Raw genomic sequence first — 27,483 nt, 5'->3', positions numbered from 1 at the left:
GGTAGTTTGTTATTGTCCACAATAAAAGCCGCACATTTTTACGGCAGGTAAAAACTTTGTATATATTTACGCGAACTTTCACCTGTAAAATATGACGCCACACCTATTTTGTGCTTATACGCACTTTATACACAAGTCCCCAGATCACCACTGTAATTAAACACAGTTGAATGGGACATTGCAGGCTGAAAAACGAATTTGCAGAGCAGCTCTCCTGTGTGAAGGCTGAACACCTCAGGGTGCTGGACCATCTACAAGCCACCCATGCCCTGGAGCACTCATCCTCCAAGGTGGCAGAACTGAGCAATAAGCTTAACAGCCAGGAGGTACAGGTTCACTCACCCACTGGCCTAATGTTAGTTCCAAGGTGAAAATCCATTCTATTGATTTAGCTCTCAATCTTCTCTCAGATAGCAATGAAACACCAGCAGCAGCAGCAGCTGAAGAAGCTGCAGGAATGTAAAGAGGCTCTCTCCATCTCCAGGCACAGAGAAGAAGCTCTGCAGAAGCAGGTGAGCAGCTTCTACCAGTTCCCTGCTCCGCAATGCACTTTTAAAATAGTGCTTTAAAAATAGTACTTATACCTCACCAACTTCCTCATAATACAGCTCCAAATCTTGATGTATTTTCATTGGTTTTTAATATTTTCTACGGTTGATGATTTCAGCAGTTTCTGTCCATTTGTAGTCAGCACCTTGTAAAGCCACATTACATTTAGCTGCAGTTCTTTCTGCAGTTCTATTCCTTTAGCAGCTTTGGACATCTGCTGAATACCTGCAGCATCTCCATAAAAAAAAAGTTTGTGTGGCTGCCACACATTTTCACGGCACATTGAGGGGTTTGTGTGTTCACAATGTTTCTACACTATATTCCAAAAAGTATTTGATCACACATCCAAAATATCGGAATCAGGTGTTCCAATCACTTCCATGGCCACAGGCCACCTCAAACATTTGGATGAATTAGACCGAAAACTGAGAGCCAGGCCTTTTTGTCCAGCAAGAAGGCCTCTCAAATGTGCTTTTGGAAGAATGGTCAAAAATATGCATAAACTCTCCTAAACCTTGTGGACCACCTTTCACAAGGTTTAGCTAGTAGAGCTGAAGCTCTAGCTACGAAGGGTTTACCAACGCCTTAGTGAACCTTATGGATTATGAATGAGATGTTACTTAAGCTCATATGTGGGTCAAGGCAGGTAGCCTTGACTCACATATTGGCAATACTTTGACAATATAGTGTATTACCACGTTTGCTGTATTTTTTAATCTTTACATTGGTTTTCTATTTGCCACTCTTCCACTTTTATTCTCTTCTATTTGCCACATTTTCACAAATTATTGTTGATAATCAGGACCTGCATCAGTGTTTGGCTTGTGTAATTCTTAATAATTATGATCAATAATTTATTAAGAAATTTCTTAACTGCTGTTCAACCTTACAGTCAAATATCTAATGAATAGCCTCTTTCTCTGTCTTGTAATTATAAGTAAATGATCACTTAAATTATGATCAAATGACATGAAATACACAAAAAAATAACTTCAATACTATCTTGACCATCTTGTAGATGCTGTACTATACAGAGAATCTACTGTACACAACAGTAGATGCTTGGATCAGATTTAGATTTATTTTTTTTTACTTTTTTAATAAAAGTAAAAGGCCTCTATTAAACAACCAGAACTGGGCGTACATTCATCTGTAATGAGGGAATGACACCAACATCTGTTCTACATTACCCATGCTGCTGTGTCAGCATCAGGACTTCACCTCCTTACGTAGTCTATACTTATTGTAATGCTCTGCTCATGCTTAGTTAACCAGACTTCTGCAGGAGCTGAAGAAAGCTAAAGAAGCTCAGAGCTCTGAGGTGAAACTTCTGTGCAGTCTGGAGAGGAAGATCATTAGCATGGAGCTCAGACATGAGCATAGAGAAAAGGAGCTGCAGCAGGTACCACAACACACACTTTATCTGATAGATGCTGACTTGTTTCTCTGCTGGAGCTCCAAGCTGCCAGGATATGCAACACACCTGAGAGATGATGCACCGAGACCGTACTGCTGCTTTGTTCCTGTCATTTCTAAAGCCAAAAGCAGGATGAATAACAGCACCTGTCAGGATAACTCCTGACAACAGAAATTTAAACTGGATACAGAAATATTGTTCCATGATTATTTAATATATGCAGATATTAGCAGGAGGTCTGCATGTGATCTGTCTTTGCAGGTCATTGCCGAAACGTTTCAGATGTCAACAGCTGACCTGCAGTCAGAAGTGGAGCGGTGGCGGCGCCTGGCTCGGGACAAGAGCAGAGAGCTGGACGCTTTCCGCTCGGAGCTGGACTCTATACTGGACATCCTGAGATATCTGCAGAAACACGGAGCGGTCCTCCCCGCTCTCGATCCTGGGTGTACAGCCCGTCTCCTATAGAGTACCATGGAAACTGTTACCACGGAAACTTCACCCTGCAGAGTTTGCGCTGTAAAACCAGCCAGGACATAGAAGTCACTGTCCTGTTCTCAGATCAGTGCTTCTAACAGAGACAGGCATTTTCAAGTTTTTGTATCTAATTTATTATTTATAAAAAAAAAACAACAAAAAACTTTATATATAGTGCGCATGTGCTAACGTGTATGCACCCTGTTGTGGTTTCTCCTTATTGTTTTATTTTTAAAATATTTTAAATCATTTTTCAAGTATTTTATTTTACCACTGTAATTATTTTACTTTGCCAGAAAAGTATCTTCAACAATGTTGACTAAGAACATTATCTTTTTGTTCGTTGTTGAGATAATTTTTATACTCTGCAGAACGCAACAATTTGGCTGCATTGTTTACACCAGGGATCAGCTGATTGCGCTGAAACCAACAGGTTTTCTGTTTATCTGTGCTACTCGTAAATCTGTGGCCTGCCACAAGCTGGATTTCAGCCTGATTTAGTCACTTTCTCATTTTGTCTCTTGTTGTAAACCTCCTCGCAGAATTGTGATCACCGTTAGTTGAGTCTGTTTGGTGGTGAATTATCACCCAAGGTAAAGTCTTTTTTCTGTGCTGAAAATTTAATACCATGTCTTCAGTGCAATTAGACATAACCTTGTCTAATAAGTGCTTAATAAGTAAGAGATCTAAATTAAACTTTATAACACTCCAGTGAAGTATCAGTTTCTTAATTCCCCATTTTGTGCTTCTTTTGCTTAAGTAAAGCAGATTTTCACACTTTACTGTGAAGCTCACCCACAACACAATAATTAAACATGTTCTGATCTAAAACCTTTTTTTTTTGTATTCTGAGGTGTGAAAACAAAATTAACATAATTACTAAATTTTTCTTGTCACTGAGATAAAGCTACTTTTCCCACCTTTGCACTAACTCCATTCAAAACATGCCATACTGGCATGTTTTGAATATATTGCTTTAACACTTACAAAGGTAGTTACAGACATAATTATGCAACCACAAATCTTTCTTTACAGATAAATCTGATAAGATCACAAGACTCTTTCCAGAGCATTCACCTAGAATAGCAGGACCAAATAGGTGTAGTTTAGAAGTTTATTTACTATTACAATTTGAATGTTCATTGCTGAGATAAAGTAGTTTTTCCACTTTGCTGTAACTATCCTTGCTCATCATTTGATGGTTGGAGGGTCCAGCTCATGCTGATACATATTGGAATGAGTATAAAACCTTCGGAATGCTTCGGAAACTATTAGATTAAAAGTTCTAGCTGATGGTGTGTCATCTAAAGCTTTGATTATTCAAGGAGGATGTCCCCCAGAGCTCCATTCTATTTGTCCATCCATCCATCCATCCATTTTCTTACACCCTTCGTCCCTAATGGGGTCGGGAGGGTTGCTGGTGCCTATCTCCAGCTGCGTCCCGGGCGAGAGGCAGGGTACACCCTGGACAGGTCGGCTGTCTGTCGCAGGGCAACACAGAGACACACAAGACAAACCATACACACACACACACACCTAGGGAGAATTTAGAGAGCCCAATTAACCTGACAGTCATGTTTTTGGACTGTGGGAGGAAGCAGGAAAACCCAGAGTGAACCCACCATGCACGGGGAGAACATGCAAACTCCATGCAGAAAGACCCCCGGCCGGAAATCGAACCCAGGACCTTCTTGCTGCAAGGCAACAGCTCTACCAACTGCGCCACTGTGCAGCCCCCCATTCTATTTGTGACTTTGATAAATAATTTGTGTCAAATGTAGCTGATACAAAGTTTTAATTTATGGTGATCAAACAAGGTTTAATAACTTTACTATAATGCACAAACTGTGCAGCTTCTCACTGGTCCATCACACTTTTATTAAAAATAGTATTTCTCAAAATAAACTTGACATAAAAATGATCTAACCCCACTCAGTAAACACACAAAAAGTAACTTGAAGATCTGGTGAAAAATCAGCAGCCGTGGAGGAATTGTTTTTTCTTCTTATGTTGCAGGAACCTTCAGTCCGTCCTATCATGTCACTGCTTTCCATCCCTGAGAAGTGTCCAGGTTCTCCTGGTCAGGCATAGAGTGGTGGCTGCAAACATGTGTCTTTGATGCATAGAAATATATGCTTTCTTTATATTTCACAAACAGCTTTAAATAAAAATAGGCTTTTTGTCCTATGTCTCTTCAGGTAGAAGGGCTCATCAGCCCTTGAAGGCGTGGCATTCCTCCTCACTGAAGCAAAGCTGCTTTAACAATCTGAGAAACCAACAAAGACAAAAAACCCTGAGTGCAAACACACCACAGCTTAATATTGATTATGTTGATTATGTATACAACATTATGTTCTTCAGCATTACTTACAGGGGCCTGCAAAAGTATTCATGCTCCTTGAACTTTTCCATATTTTGTCACAACCACAAACATGAATATATTTCATCCTGATTATTTGATAATAAACCCAAAATGTTAAGATTGGTGGTTTCAAAGGATACTGTCACTTTGTGTTTAAAAATACTCCTTTCAAATCAGTACAGAAATAGTTATGCAACAACAAATCTTCCTTCTCAGATCAATTTGATGAGATCAAAAGACTGTTCTAAGAACATTCAGCTGGAATAGCAGAACCAAAGAGGTGTGGTTGAGAACTAAGCAGTTCTGACATGCACATGCAGAAATGTTGATGTACATAAAATGTTTTTTAATATAAAAACATTTGAAATATTTGAATTTTAATACTAAATAAAGGAATAAAAAGCCAAAGCATTTGTCAGTGACTTTAGTAATTAGTTATTTGGATAAAACTGAGAAACTAACATTATTTATCATAATGGTTATAATATTCCATACCCTAATGTTTGCTCTGTGAAGGCAGATGGCCCACACACACAAACATAGCATTTTGACCCTTTTGGCCTGACAAAAAGGTCGTTCAGCAGGGTCTCATCCACCCGACCCTTCCTGCCGGTCCAGCTGGCAGAGGGCTCAGATAGGATGTACTCCACCTGAAACCTGACAACACACAAAACCATGACTGAAAAAATATTTAGAGAGCAAAGGAACAAGAGAAAATAGCTGCGTTCTAGCTTAGTAACAAAGATAATCAATGTTCCAAAACTGTATACTGATGTGTCAGATTACAGTTTGGAGAGTACATTGACTCCATGTCAAAACAAAACCAACTAAAACTTTTACAGATTATTTTTCTCATTTCCCACAAGCACCTATCCAGGCATCAGAAAAAGAACATTTTATAGAAAGATATCACCACTTTGTTTTACCGTTCATCATTAGCTGCCAGATCATCCAGTTGGCAGCGCCACAGTATGTCTTCCTCCTGTTTGTTGAAAAACAGCAGCTTTGTTGTCCTGTGAACACAGAGATTTAAGTAATCAATTGTCAACAGCTAAATAAGATACTAGTACATCTGGAAAAGTCTGAATGTTGTATAAAATGCAATATTTTTTACAATTCAACTCAGAAAGTGAAATCAGCACTTTACAAAGCAAATATTTCAAAGTTTTATGTTTTAGAATTTTAATGATTATAGTTAAAGAAAAAACAAAATTTAATGTCTTGGAACATTATAATATCACATCAGACCAAAGAACAGATGTTTTAAGGGGACAGTATTATGTAAAATTGACTTTTCTGAGCTTTAGATCATGTTATAATGTTGGACCCTCATCAAAAATATACCAGGGGTGTTGCTTTCAAGAAGCAGATATTAATCTGCATGCATCAACATGCATTAATTTGAAGATTTTAACATGTTAATAATAATGCAGATTATTCCAATTACATATTTTGACCTAGAGGCCTTTCTCCCACAGATTCACCTAGTTCACAGCAGTGCATCATTAACATATGAGGAGCAAATTATTATAGGTTTCAGCAGACAGCAACAAGAGTTCTAGTTGAAAATCAAATCTTTACTGCTTTTTAGGGCCATTATTATCCATCAGTTATATTTTCTGACAGAATAAAGGAATAAACTGGTTGCTCCCACCTGATTGTGTCAACTTCTCGTAGAGCCAGGTTGATGAGGCGAACCATTGGCGTGAATCCTGTGCCTCCTGCTAACAGATAGAGGTGTGTGACATCACGAAATGGGCGGAGGCTGAATGTACCCTCTGGACCACTGACGGAGATATTTTCACCTGGGAAATCAGAAATTTCGTTCGTAATACACCCCAAAGTAAAACTGCATGGCAACAGGGATCAAATATCAAACAGTAACAAAGTATAAACCTTTACAGAACCTTTATAAATTAGAGTTATAAACAGAAAAACCTTCTAATAGTTGTTATCGTTGTTTTGTTTGATGTTGACCTACTTTTTATTAACATAAATACATGTAGTGATAAATATAAGAGGTTTTCTTCATCTGTTCAAATATTGGAAGGAGGAAGTGGTTCAGCAGCAGATTTTCTAAATGCTCTGAGGAGAAACTGATCATCACAATGAGTCAATGTTAGCTTTCAAAGATGGCCTGAGATGTCCTCATATGTACTCAAATCTAATTAGAGGACACATGCAGGTTCAGTAAAGACATGATGAGATAGAAACACAAACACATTGCCTCATTGTTTGACCTGGCTGTGACATACCCATCTGCAGGCTGTTCAGATATGGGGTGAAAACTCCATCGGGATAGACTTTAATCATGAAGTAAAGGTCTGACTCATGTACGGAAGGTGAGGAAGCTGGAACCAGATTCTGATCCACTGGAGTGTATGGCCTCACTATCTCAGTACCTGGAAGTATAAGTACATGTCGTCGAGTATCCTAATAATTTCTATTTTAATCAACACATATGCCAAAGTCAGGAATAATTTAACTGACCTTTGACTTAGTTTTTTTATTGTATAAATAATGTATTATTAGTTCACTTAAAACAAAAAAAACCTTTACAGAAAATTTTATATTTAGTGACATTTATGCACCAACGGAGATTTCTCTAAGCAGATCATCTTCATCTGTGAACATGAACAACACTCAGGTTTGTTGTTAGCTACCTTCAATGATAGCTTTGAGGTAGACATGTTTTCCAACAGCCACATGCATGACTGTCCCTCCAGGAAGCTGCAGTCTGAAAACATGTGTATTATGAGTCACCTCCATTTTAGACACCAGCCTACAGTCCCGATAGAAGGGCCCTTGAGGGAATAGTTGGAACACAGAGAAAGAGAAGAGAGAGTAAAAAAGAAATCAATAATATTAGCGAACCAGTGATGCTGAATGTGTAAGATGAAATCCTGGTTGTGACTACAAACAACAGTGTAATGAAACGCAAATATCAGGATCACCTCTGGATTCATTGTTCAATGGGCCAAAAAAAGTGACATGTCAAAGAGCTCATTAAGATTCTCACCTCTGTTTTTTTTGCATAGAAATGTGTTATGAAATTCCAGCGGTTGACCAAGACTTGTCCATTTTCCTCTAGTTTGTTTGTTTATGGTGACCTGGATCTTTCCCACAGAGAAAGCAGTATGAACTGTTGGTGATAACCAAAGTTTACAATTAGGAACATGCCATTTAGACACATCTACTTAAGTGAGATGGAAAACACACAAAAAACAAGATATTCATTTCCTGTTTCATAAAGCTCAGCTATGTAGAGCTTGACAATGGCCTAACTCTGACTCAACTTGAAAGAATAATCCAAAGCAACGTGGTTCAACGAGATCAGTTTTGAAACTAAAAACATTTTACCTGGAACTGATGAATAATTCAAATATTTGACTTTTGTCCTCAACCAAAAGTGTAAAAAATAAAAACCCAACTGATTTGGAAAATCAGCAGCATATTGTGTATTGAAATATTCTTTTCTTACCAGAAACGTTTTCCTCAACTTCATGAGCAAGATCTGAAAGGAAATTAGATAAATGGCCTTTACATGTACAGTGCTTTATCTGAACTAGACCCCCAAACACTGTACGCTAGATCCAGTCATTCACACTCACATACACACACTGATAATGAGAAGCTACTATATTGGGGCCACATCAGCCCTGGGGCTGTCGAACAGAGGCGAAACTCATTTAATATATAAAACCCTTTACAAATACTGCCAAAAAACAGACTTTTTTTATTTCAGATATAAAATATCAGTTGGCCCCCACACAACCCGGTTAAAAGGCTGTGATGGATGGATGGATGGATTGATCTATCCATCCATCTTTCACAACCTTCTAGACCAGGGGTGCTCAAGTCCAGTCCCCGAGCGCTACCATCCTACAACTTCCACATGAATCCCTGCTCTGACAGACCTGAATCAAACAGCTGAATGGCTGTTCAGAGCTGATCCCGGTCTGTTGGAGTAAGGATGCCTCTAAAAGTTGCAGGATGGTAGCTCTCGAAGACTGGACTTGAGCACTCCTGTTCTAAACAGACAGACAAGCTGTGTTTCCATTACAAATGGTCTCTATTATGAATGTTTTTTGTCATTTGGATTTAGCAATATCCGCAGCTGGTTAAGAATTTTACCAGCGGTGATAAGTAGATCTACAACACTATATTTAACATCAGAATGTGGATAAGTATGACATTGCACTTAAGTGAGCCGACACTTAGAAATATGCGGATGTTAAGTCCTCTGAAAGATTTGCTTTGTACAGACCACTATCTATATGTTCCTGCCATTTACCACATCATGGGAAATGTCATTCGTGCCCATTCCTTTCAGAGGGATACTTACATCAAGATGCTTTGTATGTTCATTTTTAAACATGTTTTGTATTTCTACTTTTTCAAAGCTTGTTGCTAGAGCTGATGCTGCTGGTGATTGTGTAGCTTAATCAGCTGGGTGGTTTGAGTCTTTTTCTGAAAATGCTCACTTGGAAACATACAATATGATACATTGTTTATAACCATCAACAGTTTTAATGTAATATTATGACTATTCTCTTTTTTTCCCTTTGTTTCCACCAATTTTGAAGCTTTATTAGTTTTCATTTTCAATTATGTTTTTCTTTTTTTATATATTCTTGATTTATTGAAGGCAATATTTTTATTTATTGTGATATTTCATTTATTTTATATTCTGTATTTTTTTTTCTATCACTTTTTTAAACTATACATGGATTTATTTTCTCTATTTTCTTTTCTTTTTCTCACCTCCAGTCTTATATTTTGTCTATTCACAGATATCTTATTTTTTTCTCAGATCTAATTTTTCCTGTCTGACCTGTTCCTTTTTTAAATTTTTTGTAGAATGTAATTTTTTATTATGTAATAAATAGAAGAAGAAAAAAAAAAATCAGTTTTTAGAATCAGCCCAAAAGTATCGGCAGCACATATTGGTGATTGATTAGACTGATGTCAAAATAATGGGTATCAGCATCGGCCTTAAAAAACTCTAACGGGCAATCTCTAATCTGCACCATTTCATGACTGAGTATTTTGTTTTGCAAGTTTGCCATTTCCTGCGACAGACTGGCGACCTGTCCAGGGTGACCCCACCTCTCGCCCGGAACGCAGCTGGAGATAGGCACCAGCAACCCTCCCGACCCCATTACGGGACAAGGGTGTAAGAAAATGGATGGATGGATGGAAGTTTGCCATTTCCCTTAAGTATTTCTGGAATATATATTGCTTGAATTAAGTATTTGTTTTTCTGGACCTTCTAATTGAAATCTACAAAGTGGAAAGTAGCAAAGAAGAAAATTCAATTCAATTCCTTTAGTTTGCAGTATCAGTTCAATTGCACCCGACCTTATATACATCAATGACAAGCTCCTAGAACATATTTAAAGCAATTAAGTTAATGCAGTTGGAAATAAATGTATTTTAATACTGTAATGGGAAAAGACAAAATATGAAGTAACAGTGAATCTGCTCACCTAAGTGTATCATGTAAGACAATTTCCCAAGGAGAACTTCCAACCGAAGAATTCCCGCTTTGAGGTCAACGGTCACACATCCTGAGCCGGGGATCTGAGAGACACATGTCATATACAGCATATTAGGCATCAATCACACTGCAGCATGAAGTGACCCAATTCCGATTTTTTGTCAAATCGGATTTTTTTGCCATGGCCGTTCACATTTCCAAATATATGCGACCTGTATGCGTTCTGTAGTTGGAACAGGCAAACAACCGAAAAGCGTCCCGCATGCGCAGTAAAGGGCACAATAACATCAGCGTTCTTTATGTTCTGCCAACCACCATACAACAAATAAGTGCTCAGTGTTTGCAGAAGTAAACATGGATGCTAATGGTGGAGCATAGCTTACTTATTTGAAGTTGTTGTCAGCACAACTTAATCCTCATTATAGTCCCCCATAGTTGCTGTTTTTCTTCTCGCTTACGCGTATCAGGACGCAGAATCGTAACATTTGTCGAGTATCAGTGACGTTCAGGTCGAATTAATGCGACTTAGGCGTTACGTTACATTTGAATTGGATACGTAGCGGACACCCAAGTGGCCTGGGTCACATTCAAAAAGAATCCGCCCTGTGTTGTTCAGACTGTCATAAAAAGATCAGATACAGGTCGCATTACATCAAATAAATCAAAATCAGGTCACTTCAGGCTGCAGTATGAACGCAACATTAGTCTGGCAGCTGGCTTTTAATACCCAACAATGATTCAACAGTTTCACTACAGAAATATAAGAATTCAGGTAACGTATGGAATTTCTCTGCATCTTTTAAGCAAGTGATTAATTTTAGTTAAACTTTCATTACCTTTCTTTTGGCATAAACAGCCAGATGAACAGTTGCATCAGTTTGAAACCAGTCGTACCTTTAACAGCAAACAGCACATGCAGTTAAAGTCATCAGTCTTTAACTGCATCTCGCTGCAAATATACTCAGTTTCATACCGAGGATGAGAGTCTTTGTTTGGTGGAGGAGGCCCAGCAGCAGGTGGAGCAAGACCTGTTGATGATGAAGGCAGGATGATGGCTGAGGAAGAGATGTCAACACAAGATTACAATCAATACTTTTGAAGTCAAATACTTCGTTGAACCTAAGTATTGTAATGTAATATATTGATGCACTGGATGTGATTTTATCCCATCAATGACACATTGAATAAAATGGTTTTATTATTATTAATTATTATTATTATTATTATTTGCAGCTTTTGTTAATCCTGCACAAAAGTATAAAAACCTCTGTAACAGATATAATTTTATGCAATATTCACATATGAATCTGATTAAAAGTTATTATGAAGAACATATTTCATGAAAACACCACATTTTGGTTATTTTACTTTAAAAACCCATAATCAGAAATAGTAACATTTTATGATGAGGGCAGAATGTGATTACTGCTTTGTTTTATGAGGATATTCAGTTGATACAAACAGAGCAAATGTCACAGTGACATTCATGGTGGTAAAAAGGGCAGGAGTATTTCATCAGATCACATTCCATAACATGTAAAAATGAACTTGTATCTGGAACTAATGTAATATCCCCAACCTGCTGAGCTATTTTAATCTAAATGTGTGTATAAGAATTTTCTCAATCTGCTCCCCACTCTGGAACTTTCTGCCTTCACATATTCACAATATTGACTTTCTTCCTACTTTAACATCACAACTCAAAATGTATGTGTTCAAGTTGGCCTTTTTTTGTCATTTCTTGTTTGTAATTATCTTCCTCTATATCTGTTTTCATTTTTAGTGTATTCTTGTTTTGTTTTCTTGTTAAGTGTCCTTGGGCATCTTGAAAAGATTTAACATGTTATATTATTATTGTTTTAATTGCTAAAATATCATTAATTGTAGAAGGCTTAGTTTTTATCTCAGTCCTATACTTACAAACACAAACGCTGATGCATTGTCAGGACTTGAACCGTCTTGAATTTTCTAACACATTTTTGTCACTATTTTAAAAACAAAAATAACTTGGATAAAAACCACTTTCCAAAAAACAGTTGGGAAAAATATAACAATCAGAATGACTCATTAGAGATATTCAGAAACACTTGGGAAACATGAGCAATGAATATATTTACAAGGAGGATTTAGAAGCCTAATGTTATATGTTAATGTTGACATTTTCTATGAGATTACATAACTAAATTCCATTTTAGTGAAGGGCTGAAGAACCATATCAAAAACAGAGAGCACAAATCAGGTTTCACCTTTACTAGCTGTTGCAGCCTTAGTAGTCATTCGTCCAACCAGGCACTCTTTTAACATGGACTCATAATTGACCCATCGATGGACCTGCAAGACACAGCAACAACACCCAGGTGAGAAAGCTCATTAGGTTAACACATTAGTATGCTTAAAGAATAACACCATTGTCTTCCATGGGAGAATTTTGTCTTAGAAAATAGGACAATGGTGCAATAAAACAAGCATAAAGCAATTCTTCAAACAAAGTCAATAACAATAAATACATAAAACTAGCACAAATTCTTCAATAGACACGTACATGTAATTTTGTACAAAGAAACAGTGATACGCGATATGCTGACTTTGAATGGGCAGTATATCCACACAAACACACAGTACATGTTCACAAACATTTCATCCCTTTCATACAAAGGAAATTCTAATCATCTGAGCCTCCTATTGCTATGTTCATACTCTGCTAGCCACCATTGATTAGGCTTGGTGGAGAATGGTACAAACAAGTGCCTAAGATGGTTGTATTTACACTAATAACATATTCTGATGCGAGCACATGTGATGTATCTGACAAAATGTTCTGATACTTTTGTCTGATGTTTGCCTGCTCAAACGTCAGATGAAAAGTAGGTTTGCATGCAAATTTATCAAAATGTGGCTTTTGTGGAGATTTGGTGATGTCTATCATAAATAGATTGGACAAGTATGTTTTTGTAAATCCCCTGATAGCCATGTGTTCTTGGATACTTACAAGTTGGGGAACAGCAATAAAAAAGCTGAATGCCTAATGATAGCATGACATTAATAATCAAGGAGTCCACATGCTATGTTAATGTAATCCACAGGAAAGATCACTTCAAATACCCTTGATGGCAGGTAAGTTAATTTATTTCAATGACTAATACAAACACTACACAAGTATAAAGGACGTTGGGCCTGATCAGAAGATTTTGAATTTGTGGGAGCATAGGTGTGAGCAACAACAGAGGAGAGCACACAATGTCTATGAGGAAGGAGAATTTAATGTAGTGAACATTGTGGATCCACATTTACAAAATAAACAAAAATTGCGTGCTTTTGAAAAAAGAAAAAGAAGAAATAACCCAGTATTTTTTAGTCTTTTCAATGTGTCTGTCAAACGTTCATTCAATGTGTCACTGCTAGTGACCAGCCGGGTCACCACCTACCAGTTCACTTGGCCCTCTGGGCTGGGGCTTGCCATCAAAGTTCTACATGTATATATATATACATATACATATATATATATATATATATATATGTATATGTATATACACACACACATATATATATTTCAATCTAAAGTTGCAATGAAGTAGATCTATAACACTATATTTAACATCAGAATGTGGACTAGAAGCTCACAGTAGCTCTGACCTACTCAGAACAGAAAGTTCCTAAGTAATGCATTAGCATTACTTAGGAATGCTTCTTAAAGAAAAGCACATTCCAGCACCATAAACTGAATTAGCAGCTCCCTTCATGCACCCCTTGTATGAAGCACTTAGAGGCAAAAAAGGGCCAGCAGATAGAGTGGATCCGTGAGAGCGTTCAGGATTTTGATGATGGCAAAAAGACCTTGGCTAAAGCTGTGCTTTTGGCCCATCCATCTCCAGAGGCTCCTGTGGCTCTAACAACTGATGCCTCTGATTGTGCAGTTGGGGCAGTTTGTGAGCAATGGGTGGATGGTTCCTGGCAACCCCTCATTTTTTTTAATAGGAAACTCCGGGATGCCGAACAAAATATAGCACCTTTGATAGGGAACTGCTTGCCCTTTTTCAAGCAACACATCATTTCCACTTCATATTAGAGGGCAGGGGCTTTACTGCTTTTGTTGACCACAAGCGGCTCACCTTTGGAATGGCAAAAGTTTCTGAACCGTGGTGGGCTGTGCAACAATGGCATTTTTTTCGGCCATTTCAGTGTTCACCACCGACATTCAGCATGTGGCTGGCAAGAATAATCTGGTGGCTGACTGTCTGTCCAGAGCAAAGGTTGCTTCTGTGCATTTAGGTGTGGACTACCTCGCCATGGCCACACACCAACTGACTGTTCAGGATATTCTGGCCTTTAAAGCGGCTGAATCCAGGTGGTATTTAGAGGAGGTCTCCTTTCATGAGTGTGCCGCAACCCTTCTTTGCGATGTCTCAACTGGCAAACCTCGGCCTTTGGTCCCTATTAGTTGGTGTCGGCGGGTTTTTGATGCAGTTCATTCCCTTTCACAGTCGGGTGTTAAAGCTTCTGTGAAACTGGTAGGGGCAAAGTTTGTGTGGCCGGAACTCCGTAAAAATGTACGGACATGGGCGGCTTCCTGCTTGCCAGGGTGCCAAGGTGTAACGGCACACTAAGGCTCCACTGGAGCACTTTCCTGTTCCACAACAGAAGTGGACTTAGTGGGGCCACTTCCACCTTCCAGAGGTTTTACCTATCTCCTTCCTTCAATTACACCCTGGGAGGGGGCGCTCTCCTGCCGTCATGGCAAGAGGCATTTATGTCGGTCATAAAGGACAAAACGGATCCTAAAGGGTATAGACCAATTAGTGTACTAAAACAGACTACAAACTATATGCTGCAATATTAGCTAAGAGATTAAGTACCCTGGTGCCTTTCCTGATAGATGAGGACCAGACAGGCTTCATTAGTAATAGGCAAACGCATGACAGTATAAGAAGGGCCATTCATACAGTATTATTGATCAGATAGTTAAAGAAAAATCAAGTGCAGTCCTTCTCAGCTTAGATGCGGAGAAGGTATATAATGGGTGGGAGTTTTTGTTCAAAGTAATGAAGAGACTTGGGTTTTGTGATAAATTTATTCAATGTATAAAAAATATGTATTCCTCACCAAAAGCAAGAATTAAAATTAATGGAAGCCTTTCAAATCAAATAACATTACAAAGAGGATGTAGGCAGGGCTGCCCATTAAGCCCAATACTCTTTAATTTTTTTATTGAACCACTGGCTCAGGTTATTAGAGAAGAGTCTGGTTTGCAGGGGGTGATGATAGGAAACGTAGAAAACAAAATATGGTTGTATGCGGATGATGTTCTAGTAGTAGTTAAAAACCCTGAATCTGGTATCCCATCACTTATGAACATCCTGAAAACATATGGCAGACTCTCAGGTTATAAACTCAACATACAAAAGACTCAAATGTTGTCTTTTGTTTTGTCAAAACAGTTAATAAATAGTTACCAATTTAATTGGCATCAACTACAAATAGGGTATTTGGGTGTTATACTAACAAAGAATTTGGCTCAATTGTATGAAATTAATTACAAATGAATAAATAAGAAAATATTTGAGGACCTGGACAGGTGGAGTCTGCTTCCCCTTGACTTCGGCAGCAGAATCCGAACAATAAAGATAAATGTTCTCCCAAGACTGTTGTACATATTTGCAGCACTTCCAGTAGAGGTTCCAGAAAAACTATTTAGGGAGTGGGATAAGCATTTTTCAAGGTTTATATGGAGCAATAAAAGGCCAAGAGTAAGATACTCGACTCTGCAGCTGTCTGGGGATCGGGGCGTTATGGGTCTACCTTGCCTGGTGGATTATTACTTGGCTGCCCAGATTAGACCTCTGGTGTGCTGGTATAATCCAGCCTATGAGGCTAAATGGAAGGACATTGAACTTTCTTTGTTAGACTTCCCCATACAGTCTGTTCTGGGATGCCTAGATGGGCAGCCCCAGGTACACCAACTACAAAATATATGTTTGAGTTTCTCTTTGAAAAAGTGGGCAGAGGTGGTTAAAAAGTTTAATCTCCACAAACAAATACAGAAACTTAGCATCTATGAATAAGAACTCGACTAACTATATCAAACAACGATGGGAAAAGGAAGCAGATGTAATAATTTTATCTCAGACCTGGACGCAGGTTTGGAGGAACACTCTGTCTACCACAAATTCCTTAACATGGCGTGACTTCTGCTGGAAGAATTTAATCAGATTTTTCATTACGCCGAAGCAGAGATCGAAGCTGGGTGGTTCACAGTTCTCTTGCTGGAGAGAGTGCGGTGTGGTTTCTGTGGGTTGCTTTCATATTTTTTGGGACTGTCCCTTGTTGAAAACTTTCTGGAAGGATGTTAATCAAGTAATCTGTGAAATCCTGAGTGTAACTTTAACTTTGTCTTTCCCTGTCATGTACCTCGGAATACTTCCTGAGGGACTTGGTAATGGAGATGCATACTTGCTGAAGATATTTATGATTGCAAGCAAGAAAGCGATTACTAAATGTTGGCTCCAACCTAAACCCCCAACTCTGAAGCTTCTTGTGCATATTATAAACCTGATCTACAATATGGAAATGTTGACTTTTACAATATGGCTCAAGAAGGAGAAAGGAGAGAAACTTTGGGAAAAATGGAATCATTTTATTACCAAAGGTGTGTAACAGATAATGTTTGTGACTCCACATCACTCGGACAGACACCTGGGAGTTCTCCTTGTTTCCTTTTTGTGACTTCATATAGTGAATTGTCTGTAACATTGTAATGTCCATTAAGGTGAATACATGTTACCTGCTCCAACCCTCTTGTTCGACTGTATGTAAGTGTATGTTTAAAAATTAATTTAAAAATTCTTTTCAAGCACAGCTACCTGATCAAAAAGGTCAGTCCCGTCTATTCCTGCTGCCTTCATCAGCTCCTCTTCTCCACCAGGATGGTAGTCCATGTAAGGTGTCACATTGTAAACCATGCCTGGACATACATAAAGAAAATCAGCTTAACCTGTATTATGTTGTAATGCCTTCTACAGGTATTGGGTACCAAAGGACCTGTTTTTAGAAACTTTTTAAAACCGTGTTTTTTTGTGAGTTTGATTAACTTGTATGTTTAATTATTGAGCAAAATCCTCTCCATCCTATAGATAGATAGATAGATAGATAGATAGATAGATAGATAGATAGATAGATAGATAGATAGATAGATAGATAGATAGATAGATAGATAGATAGATAGATAGATAGATAGATAGATAGATAGATAGATAGATAGATAGATAGATAGATAGATAGATAGATAGATAGATAGATAGATAGATAGATAGATAGAGAGAGAGAGAGAGAGAGATCTTTATTGTCACTGTCACAAGAACAATGAAATTTAAAAAGTGCCATCAGTCAGTGCATATGCTTTTAAAAAAACTGTCTCACAATTTACACACAATGTAAGAAATAAATAACAAATAACTGATAAAAAAAACTAATAATATGAATAGCCACATTCTCACACACACATTCTCATTGCATTTAGTTTTGTCATTGCTGTAGGGTAAAACTGTCTCTGAGACGGTTGGTTCTTGTTCTGATTGCTCTGTATCATCTGCCTTAAGGCAGCAGTGAGAAGAGAGAATGTCTGGGGTGAGAAGTGTTCTTTGTGATGTGTTGTCTGTTTTTTTAGACAGTGGTCGCTGTGCAAGTCCTCCAGTGAGGGGAGAGGGCAGCCAATAATTTTTTGGACTGTATTCACAACACTTTGGAGAGCTTTCCTTTGAGCCACAGTGCTGCAGTTATAACATACGCAGATACAGTAAGTCAGTATGCTCTCTATGGAGCACTTGTAGAAGGACACCAGCAGTTTTTCCTTGATGTTGTTCTTCTTGAGAACTCTCAGGAAGTACAGTCTTTGCTGGGCCTTTTTTGTCAGCTCAAAGGTGCTCATTTCTGTAAAATACTATATTGTGTTACTTAAAGTAACAATTACTATAAATGGCACTATGTGTCTAGAAAATAAATAATGACTCCTTGGTCTTTTTAACGCACCTCGGAGGCAGGTCCAGCAGTCCTCCCTTTTGTTATGCTTCTGCAGCTCATCCTGGGTCACTTCAATAAGGCGCCCTCTCAGCCCTGTCAAGTCTTTTCCACTTTTGGCAAACCGGATCCAGTCCATCAGACTGTGGCCCGGCTTCAGGGACACCTATCAGACGGAGGTAAACAAGAGGGCGTGAAGCTGCTGCTTGCAAAGAAATTAAATATTTAATGGTTGGTCGCTAATGTGCCAGTTAGTGTTAGAAAAAAGACAAAAGAAAGATGTAGATCGCGACAGTGACATTAATGTTGGTTACATAGCCTTCTCAGCTCTGCTTGATATAGCTCTGCAATGTTACCTTGTTCCTCCCGGACTGTGCGGACGGGGAGACCCTCTGTTGGGAGCTGGGCGCAGGGAACGACTGGCTCGGGATGTTCAACATGTTAAGAAGGCTGCTCCAGTTTTGTATAAAACCTATTCAAACAGCAGCAGTTCAGCACAAACACAAAGGAACAGGAGATATGTGGTCACATACGCAGCATTCTGTAACACCAGACAGCTTCCGTGTTGTGAACCTTCCTTAACACTGATGCATCAAGGCTAGGCTAGGCTAAAACAAAATAACTCTCAATCGGCCTCATTCACAAGAACTATTGCGGCACTGTCACATTAATTAACAAAGGCATACATCTTGTTCTCGAAAGAACTGATTCGTAGTGCGGAAATTCAGTTGTCCTTCGATATGAGAATTAACTACGAGTTAATGTCCTGTGCCTCACAGTTTCCGTTTACATTAGGAAGACAACATGTGGCGCCTATGCCTACGTAACAGTTATGTCAACAAATTGCGACAATCCAGTATGGCAGGCTGTTTAAACATAACATCCACACTGTTTTCAGATATCTAAAATTGGTTTACTGACTAGAAACCAGTGCTGGAGAAAGAATTCAGATTATTTTTGTAACTCGGTAAGAAAGGAAACAGAGGTTTACGGAGATGGTATATGATTATGTCCCCTAGTTGTTATTACCTCCTCTTTTTTAGGGTTGCCTTATTTATTTATTTTTTAATCTTGTGCTCTGCTTATCAAGCAGAGCATAATAAAACTTATTACAATAAAATTAAAAACCCATCAGATAAAGATCTGATGGGTTTTTAATTTTATTGTTTATATTAATTCGATCTATCTATCTATCTATCTATCTATCTATCTATCTATCTATCTATCTATCTATCTATCTATCTATCTATCTATCTATCTATCTATCTATCTATCTATCTATCTATCTATCTATCTATCTATCTAGATCATGAATGATAAATCATGATGAACATGATTTCATGATCAATCATGAAACTGATTTAATGTTAGTGCAGCCTGCCATGGCCCCACAACAAAACATACACAACACAAAAATGAGCCGCAATGAAACCATTCATTGCATTGTTCATGGCATACCGTGTGCAATGCACACCAGGAACAACGGCAGCTAACGTTTTCTGCCACTACAAGTGAAGCCAATCCATGGGATGCAACAGTAGGGAACTGTTATATAATAGTCATAAATGTGCATAGGAGCTATTGCACTAAACAGAAGGTATTACACAATCATCATCATCTTTTATTTTATGTGCTACAGAAGAACACTGGAGCGCCTCAATGCAGTCAGGAACTCACCTGAAAGAAAAGTGCTGAAAAAAGAGATGAAGGTTGAACCATTTCTTCCTCCACAAAATAGAGTCTCGGTGTCATCTGTCTCATCCTTCTCCGAATCTATTGAGTTTGCCTTTCTCATCATTGAATCATAATATCCCACATAGAAGTGCTGTGTTAATTCACACTTAATTGCTTCAATATACAAAACTTCTCCTCCACTGCACTGGCATTTTCCTTTCTAAAGTTTAATCTGCTAAGAGGATTTCTGGACAGACGTTCTTTTCAAAATAAAGGTCACATCTTTGAGTGTACTGTGTGTAAAGGTTTTGCCATTTAACAATACATAACTTTAATAGATATATGCAATTGCCATATTTCAAATTTCATTCTTCTCCCCATAAGTGATTATCTGCAGCAGCCATTAGACTTGTTATATCAGGACACATTCACCAATTTATCACAGGGATCAACATGTATGGAGACACTCAGACCTGAGGACAATTCAAAGTGACCAATAACTTAAAATGTTTATGTTTGGACTGTGGGGAGAACCAAAGTACCCAGAAAAAGCCCATGGCTTCTCAGGGAGAATGTGCAAATGCAAACGAATGCTTTCTGCATTGTGCTGGTTTTATTTAAAAATTAGGCTGTAACAGGTATTTGGTTGTTAGTTCACTTAAATATTCACAATAAGGAATGGATTGGTGTATTACAATTGTGATAACAAATAAAAACTTAATAAATCTATAAATAAACTGGATGCATTTAGATCAGGGGTGCCCAAAGTCAGTCCTCGAGGGCCTGTGTTTTAGTTCTCTCCCTGGTTTAACGCACCTGCACCAAATGATGGTTTATTAGAGGCCTAAGAAGAACATTGACATGCTGAGAAGGTTGTTACTACCAGCAGGGGGAGAACCAAAGCATGCAGGATGCTGGCTCTTGAGGACCGACTTTGGGCACCCTTGATTTAGATGTTTAAAAAAAAGAAACAGCCACCCCTCCCACAGGACATGACAAAAGGGAAGGGTCTAAGAGACGTAAACAATTTAACTACAATACAATAGGGTGACCATATTTTCATTTGGGAAAACCAGGACACCTTGGAGCGGGTCGGGTCGGGGGGGCGAGGGGGGGTTCCCATGCATAGAGATGTCTGTGGCATGCAGGGATTATGTCACACGCAGCGCCGTGCGCAGTGCCCTAGTGCCCGTAAATTTAATGGTCCAATGAAGGTAATTAAAAAAACAGGACATTTCCTCACTTTCTAAAAAAAACCCGGGACGTCCGGGACAGTACGTGAAATACGGACATGTCCCGGGAAATACAGACGTTTGGTCACCCTACAATACAACAGAAGGAGAAATGAAGAGGAGGGCCGTCCCGGTCTTAAAGTCACACAGTTAAAACAATGACAGAGTTTTCAGAGGTGACGGTAGGAACAATACAAATAACCAAAAAGAAAGTAATTTTGTGTAATTAAAACAAAAGAGAATTACAACCTGGTAACATCCACCCCCTACAATTGCACAAAATGAAAAACAGTGTAAAACACACTTGGTACAAAGTAGATTAATTTTTGTCACTGGAACAATGTAACATCAGCAACAGCTGTCATATAATAGGGTCAGGAGAGGAGAGATCCACTCAGCACCTATAAATCCCACGGTATCCCATGGACAACCAGAGGTGCCTTTTTCACCCTTCTACACAAAAGTAAATATATAGATTTATTTCTGCAAACAAAATCCTGCAGTAAGAGAAAAACACAATCCTACTGAATGGCAAGAATCACATAGAAAAAAAATTGGAAACATCAATGACTGAAAAAGTGACTGAACATCACTCTTATCATGACGTGCCTAAATGACAGCCATGGACTGATCAAGTGATAAACTGGTTTAATAACTGTTAAAAGTCCGTCTGTTTGTTTAGGTTACCCAGGATGCATCTGTTCATTTTGTGGTTCTGTTTCACGTAGCTGAGTGGGTTGTTTTTCTGTGTGGTGGCATGGAAGTGACCTCCGTGGACATCCACCATCAATCCTTTGGTCTCATGTATGAAACATGTGCGTTTTTTATGATGTAAGTGAGCAGTTTTGTGTCCTATATTTGTGTTTATGTCGGTTGTTGGCCCAGGTGGTGAGGACATCCTCGTGTTTCTCTGGCTGCCAACAATGCAGGCATTTACTTATAATAGCTCAAGTTATACACTATATGTTATCTAGGTAAGTCCAGAACAGACTGGTGTCTATTTCGGCTCGTTTGCTGGTATCAAGCTCATAGGTTCTGCTCTGCTGTCGGCAAAAAACACAAGGAGGAGGCAAATGGAAGCTTGTAGAACTTTATTCCTCTTCTTGGCAAGGCGAACAACACCCACACTCTCCAGGACTAGTCTCTCCAAAACTTTACACACACTCACCCTTCTCCTATGTGCTCCTCCCATTGCTCTCTCTACCGCCCCCACCTAGGGAAAGGCTGGGCCTGTAACATATAGTTTGCCAGATATATATTGTTATTGTGAGGGAATTACCGTACATTTCATGTGTTCTGACGGTTTAGTTATTTGTATGTTTGTTGCATTTAACCAATGGTTCATTTGTGGTGTTGTGGTGCCCTCTGGTGGATTTTTGTGGTGCTGGGGGCCATTTTTCATCCTGTATGTATATGTAGCCATTTTTGCTTGCACGGCTATTAATATGTACCTTTATTGTTTTTTCTGTTTCAGATAACCACACACACACACACACACACACACACACACACATATGAGAAATCAATAAACCTTCTGAGCTGCACCGTTGGAGTCGTCTTATTTCTTCTGACCGAGGAAGATTCGATTGATGAGATATCTAGAATTAGCGCCTGTCAGATGCACACAGTCTTCTACAAGTGGTCCTTCGAGCCGGAATCTCATAGGTCGAATCAACAACATGGCTACTTCACAAGACAACACTTCTCAGGAGAAAAGTCACAAGCATAGTCCCCGTCCACGCAGGAGCAAGAAGCTTCCGGGACATCTGGCGGAGTATGAGTATGACCTACCTGATCCAGAGGAGTCAGAGTCATCAACCAGCAGCAGCTCAGAAGATCCTGATAAGGATAAGAAGCGAAGATGGGACAAGATGGAGGCAGTATGAAGCAGCATTTTAGAAGCGATGAATGAGATGCAAGTTCCTATGAAGGAGACCAGTGGTGCATTAATCAAGTGTGTGGAGCAACTTGAGCGAATATCTAAGTCATGAAGCCCTCTCCTGCCACACAGGAGAGGGCTGCATAATAGAGCAGAATCCCTTCCTGCTGTGAAACTGTGTGAATATACACAACAGTTACACAAGGTATCAGTTGAACATCATGGCACCAGCAAGGCAGGATAACAGAACACCTGTGAACCTATTAAGACTAGTAGAACCTGCTGCATCCTTCTCATCTCGAAAGGCAAGCCCCACGGTACAGACAGCACCATGACCAGTTCCACATCCAGACGTACTTGCAGCACCTCAGCATATGCTTCAGCCACTACCTGTGTCCCAACCTTGGATGAACATGGCCTTCCAGCCTGTGGGTCAGTCTGTACCTTCACCGGCTCCACAGCCAAGAGGCCCTCCATTTTATCCAGGAATCCAGCCAGCATCGTTACCAGCTCCGCCTCCTAGAGTGAGACGTGATACAGCGTGTTCTACAACCTGACATCCAAGTATCACAATCCATGCAGATGGGGAAGCTCGAACCACATCAGGCTGAGTCTCTATACAATCAGAGATACCATTATCCGGAGCTACCAAGCAGCGCTAACCATGTGCACTCTGCACCATCATACAACCTCTCTGCAGCCTCCGTTACACCTCTGCATCAGCACTCCATTCTCTGCAGTAGAGAATGGAAGAAGTTAAATATGATTGTCTATCTCACTTTGACTGGGGCTCCATGCAAGATGTCACCTGGTGGTGTATCAATGATCCTAAGAAAGGGAAGGAGGTTGTTCCCCAATGAAGGAGCTATTTCTTTATTTTCTAGTTAATTTATAATTATTATATTGCTTTTTGAATTTAAATAATAGAGTTCAAAATTGATTAATATCCTAAATTATTTAAGCTAAGCAGGATGTTATAGTCCTTCACTATATGACTTAAGAAATTTTTTAATCTTTATTTTTTAACAGTGAAGTAGCTGATCGTTTCTAGGCCTTGTAATAATTTATCTTGTGTATAAATGACATGCACTGTCAACTTCATCAGTCAAACGGCATCTAAAGGCCAAGAATGTGTCTGCATAGGTCTCAAAGGACTGAGGAATGTCAGTGCATTGACCACTGTGAAAACTACTGTTCATCATGGTGGCTCAGCAGAAAGGGGAGGAGGAGCAGAGAGCAGATGGACTTGTCAGTGTGAGAGTGATATGAGCAACCACATAGAGAAACTCTCAGCAGGACAAAAACAACTGAGAGCCCATTAGTCGAGTGGGAGGGCAGAATCTGCCAGTCATTGGGTAGCTTTGGAAGTAGAGGCTTACTTTAAGGATTTAGGTTCCTGTCTTTTTTGGTTCATTTAGTCCCTGTGTCTTGTGTTCCCTTTTTACTCCCTGTATATTTAACCTCACCTGTGGCCCCTGCTCCCTGTTGGCTATCCTCGTCTAATGTTGCGTCTTCCCTGGTGAAAAATAATATACTAAGTACGTTAAATTCTTAGCATTGTTGAAAAGACATTTTGAATCTGAGCTGGCAGCAATTGCTTCAAAGTGTTCAATCAGAACACTTATGTATATATTTGTGTGGATGTATCAGGAGAAGTCCAATTCAAAGTTCACTCCTTATGTAGAAAGGTTGCAAGAATGTACATACATGGAAGCATGTAGGGGTGTGTGTGTGTGATCTCTGTAGACCAGCGGTCTCAAACTCCAGTCCTCAAGGGCCACAGTCCTGCAACTTTTAGATGTGCCTCTGCTGCACCACACCTGAATAGAATAATTAGGTCATTAAGGCTCTGGAGAACTGATCTACACAAGGAGGAGGTAATTAAGCCATTTCATTCCAGTGTTTTTTACCTAAGGCACATCTAAAAACTGCCGGACAGCGGCCCTCGAGGACTGGAGTTTGAGACCCCTGCTGTAGACAAAACAGAATACAAACCAATTAGCTAAAGTTACAACATAAACATAAACATAAAGCAAAGCTGTACTTAATTACACCATACAGCTGAATAAACTGGCATATTACTGCTGACTAATTTCTTAAACTTAAAGTCTGATATGAACTAGCACCCATCAAGCAGCCTTACAATAACAACCGACGTATAAACATGTGTCAGTAATGACAATTTTATGTTAGGTGACAGCCGATTATGCATAGCTTCATTTAAATACAAAACAATGACATAAACTCCTAAGAAATCAACGAAATGCACGCATGGTTTAACAAAAACATAAGTGCATGAATGATAACATTAAACTCATAGTTTTATGAATGCACACATGCATGGCCGGCCCAAGCCTCCATGTGGCCTTAAGAGAAATTTGGTTTTGGGGCCCTCTAGTTCTTCTAACAATGTGGACTGGCTGGAGCCAGTCCTGATTGGAATCAGCAGTCTGATCATTGGATCATTCACACACCTGCTATAAAGTTATTGTGTCACTGGCAGTGCTATTTACATTATATACGATACATGTATAATATAGGATAGATTTATTGGCCAACTGATTTATTGACCAATTAATTTCTGGGTGGCGATTTTCTTAATTTTGGGGGAAAGTGATCTGCTGATTCTTACATGTGAAGCTGATCCTATCCCATAATCTTATCTTTGTCAGCAAAGGTTTAAAAATTAGCCTCTGTCCTCTTCTGCTCTGCAGTGAGAGGTTTGACTGACAGACCGGCCCAGCAAGTCAGGTCTGCACATTTGAAGTTAACAATATTCACCCCTCTGTTGCTAACTCAGTGACTTTCTTGATATATTTAGTGACATTTCAGACACACAAAAAAAATTTATATCAGCCAAAATCAAAATGGGCAGGTCAGGCTTTTTAATGGGGATTGGCCAGAAAACTGCAGTCGGTGCAGCCCAACTTAAGATGGAAAACATACACATATATTTATGACATTTTTTGATTAAATTAATTTCTCTTAAGCGTAACTCCAATAGCTATAAATTCAATTTATACCAGGTGAGTCTCTCTCCCCTGAGAATGTGGATTGGTACTGGACTGATTCTGAGCCTTCAAATGATTTTTACAGAAGTTTCACATAACTTAAAAGTTGATGTAAAAATAATGTTCGTTTTAGCCATAAAATGATTATGCTCAGCAGCAAACAACATGTCCCCAACTACAGCATAGAGCAGCTCATCAATGTAGCAGCTACGTAACCTGATGTAAAAACATTTTGCTAGAAACTGTCAAACATTGAGAAGTTTTAATTATTGTTATCAAATGGTATCAAACACAGCATTTTGAAGCCAAAAATACCTCAGAAATACACAGAGCCAACCATGAAACTCAACTCATTTAAAGTTAAAACTCAGTTTGACACAAACACAAAGACCCTAGCATAAAAGTTTGGTTGTGGTGGTGTATGGGCTAGCGCAACCCACATTTGGAGGCCTCAAGTCCTTCATGCAGCTGTTGCGGGTTCGATTCCCGGACCCGACTGATATTTGCTGCATGTCTTTCCCCCTCTGCTTGCCCCTTTCCTGTCAGCCCACTGTCATAAAAGGGACACTAGAGCCCACAAAAAGACCCCCTGGAGGGGAAAAAAAATGTTTGGTTGTTGAACTGAACCGTTAAAGCTAATTTTCTATTTGATTCTTTACATATCTTTAACATTACATTACCAAGGCACATTAAAACAAACCTTTATCTTGGCTTTTTTTCTATTCTTCCTCTTTCTTTTCTCCCTCCCTGAAGGATAAGTCCTTTTTTGAGACATTGTTTTGCTTACTTAACTTCTGACTGGAGCTTGGGATGTTTGGATGCACACTGCACATTGCACGGCATCTCAGGATACCGACGAAGAGTGCGGTACCTAACGCAAGTATCAGGGGCCCCCAAGAGCAACTTTTTTGTTTTATTTTTATCAATAAAATAATAATGTCCACTGAAGGGAGTCTTAGGCGGTTGCTTAGTTTGCTTATGCCTTGATCTGACCCTGCACACACGGTCAGTCATTCAGCTGCTTTTTTTTTTTGCTGCTTTTTTCCTCTCTGCAGAGGTTAAGGACCTGCATTGCATTCAGGGTGCATAGGAAATCCTACATACAGCCATATCGATTTTGTACTTAGTGTATTTAATAGTAATTAAATTGCACAAAATTACAATTTAAAGTGTATTAAGTGTACTATAAAGCACTTTTTTTGGAACAACCGAAGTTATACTTTATATACTTTAAGTATACGGCTTTTATGTAATATAAACATGCTTGATTAATATATCTAAGTGTACTATTTTTGTGATGAAATTACATTTAAAATATATTTAGAAGGTCTTCAAAGTATATAAGCATTCAATACTTTATGTATTAGTAGTGTGA

The 27,483-nt window shown here is 38.9% G+C and overlaps 2 protein-coding genes across 14 annotated transcripts in view; one reads left to right on the top strand and one right to left on the bottom strand.

Annotated features, from left to right (window-relative positions):
* cep162 (centrosomal protein 162) overlaps positions 1-3,151 on the top strand; it is a 32,604-nt gene extending 29,453 nt beyond the window's left edge. For 11 of the 13 annotated variants that reach the window (XM_044116251.1, XM_044116248.1, XM_044116250.1 and 8 more), the window contains 4 exons: positions 185-326; positions 411-512; positions 1,817-1,951; positions 2,228-3,151. In XM_044116251.1, the coding sequence (XP_043972186.1) occupies positions 185-326; positions 411-512; positions 1,817-1,951; positions 2,228-2,431 (583 nt within the window). In that variant the 3' untranslated portion in view covers positions 2,432-3,151. Of the gene's footprint in view, positions 1-184; positions 327-410; positions 513-1,816; positions 1,952-2,227 lie in introns of those variants that run through there. The other 2 variants (XM_044116252.1, XM_044116254.1) reach the window with 2 other exon arrangements.
* Positions 3,152-3,930: 779 nt separating this feature from the next.
* LOC122830689 (cytochrome b5 reductase 4) lies at positions 3,931-19,128 on the bottom strand. Its single transcript, XM_044116265.1, has 15 exons — positions 18,669-19,128; positions 18,325-18,478; positions 17,160-17,260; positions 12,549-12,633; positions 11,276-11,357; positions 11,139-11,196; positions 10,292-10,385; positions 8,284-8,316; positions 7,822-7,944; positions 7,466-7,606; positions 7,058-7,204; positions 6,457-6,607; positions 5,729-5,815; positions 5,298-5,459; positions 3,931-4,706 (listed from the first exon to the last, which is right to left on the bottom strand). The coding sequence occupies exons 1-15, from the start codon at positions 18,750-18,752 to the stop codon at positions 4,652-4,654; spliced, it is 1,557 nt and encodes a 518-aa protein (XP_043972200.1). The 5' UTR covers positions 18,753-19,128; the 3' UTR covers positions 3,931-4,651.
* Between the last annotated feature and the right edge of the window lie 8,355 nt (positions 19,129-27,483).

This window comes from Gambusia affinis, linkage group LG05 (genome assembly GCF_019740435.1).
Source record: "Gambusia affinis linkage group LG05, SWU_Gaff_1.0, whole genome shotgun sequence".
In the NCBI taxonomy this organism is placed as follows: domain Eukaryota; kingdom Metazoa; phylum Chordata; class Actinopteri; order Cyprinodontiformes; family Poeciliidae; genus Gambusia; species Gambusia affinis.
The sequence above is the reverse complement of the archived record's forward strand: the minus strand, read 5'-3'. Positions and strand labels throughout refer to the sequence as shown.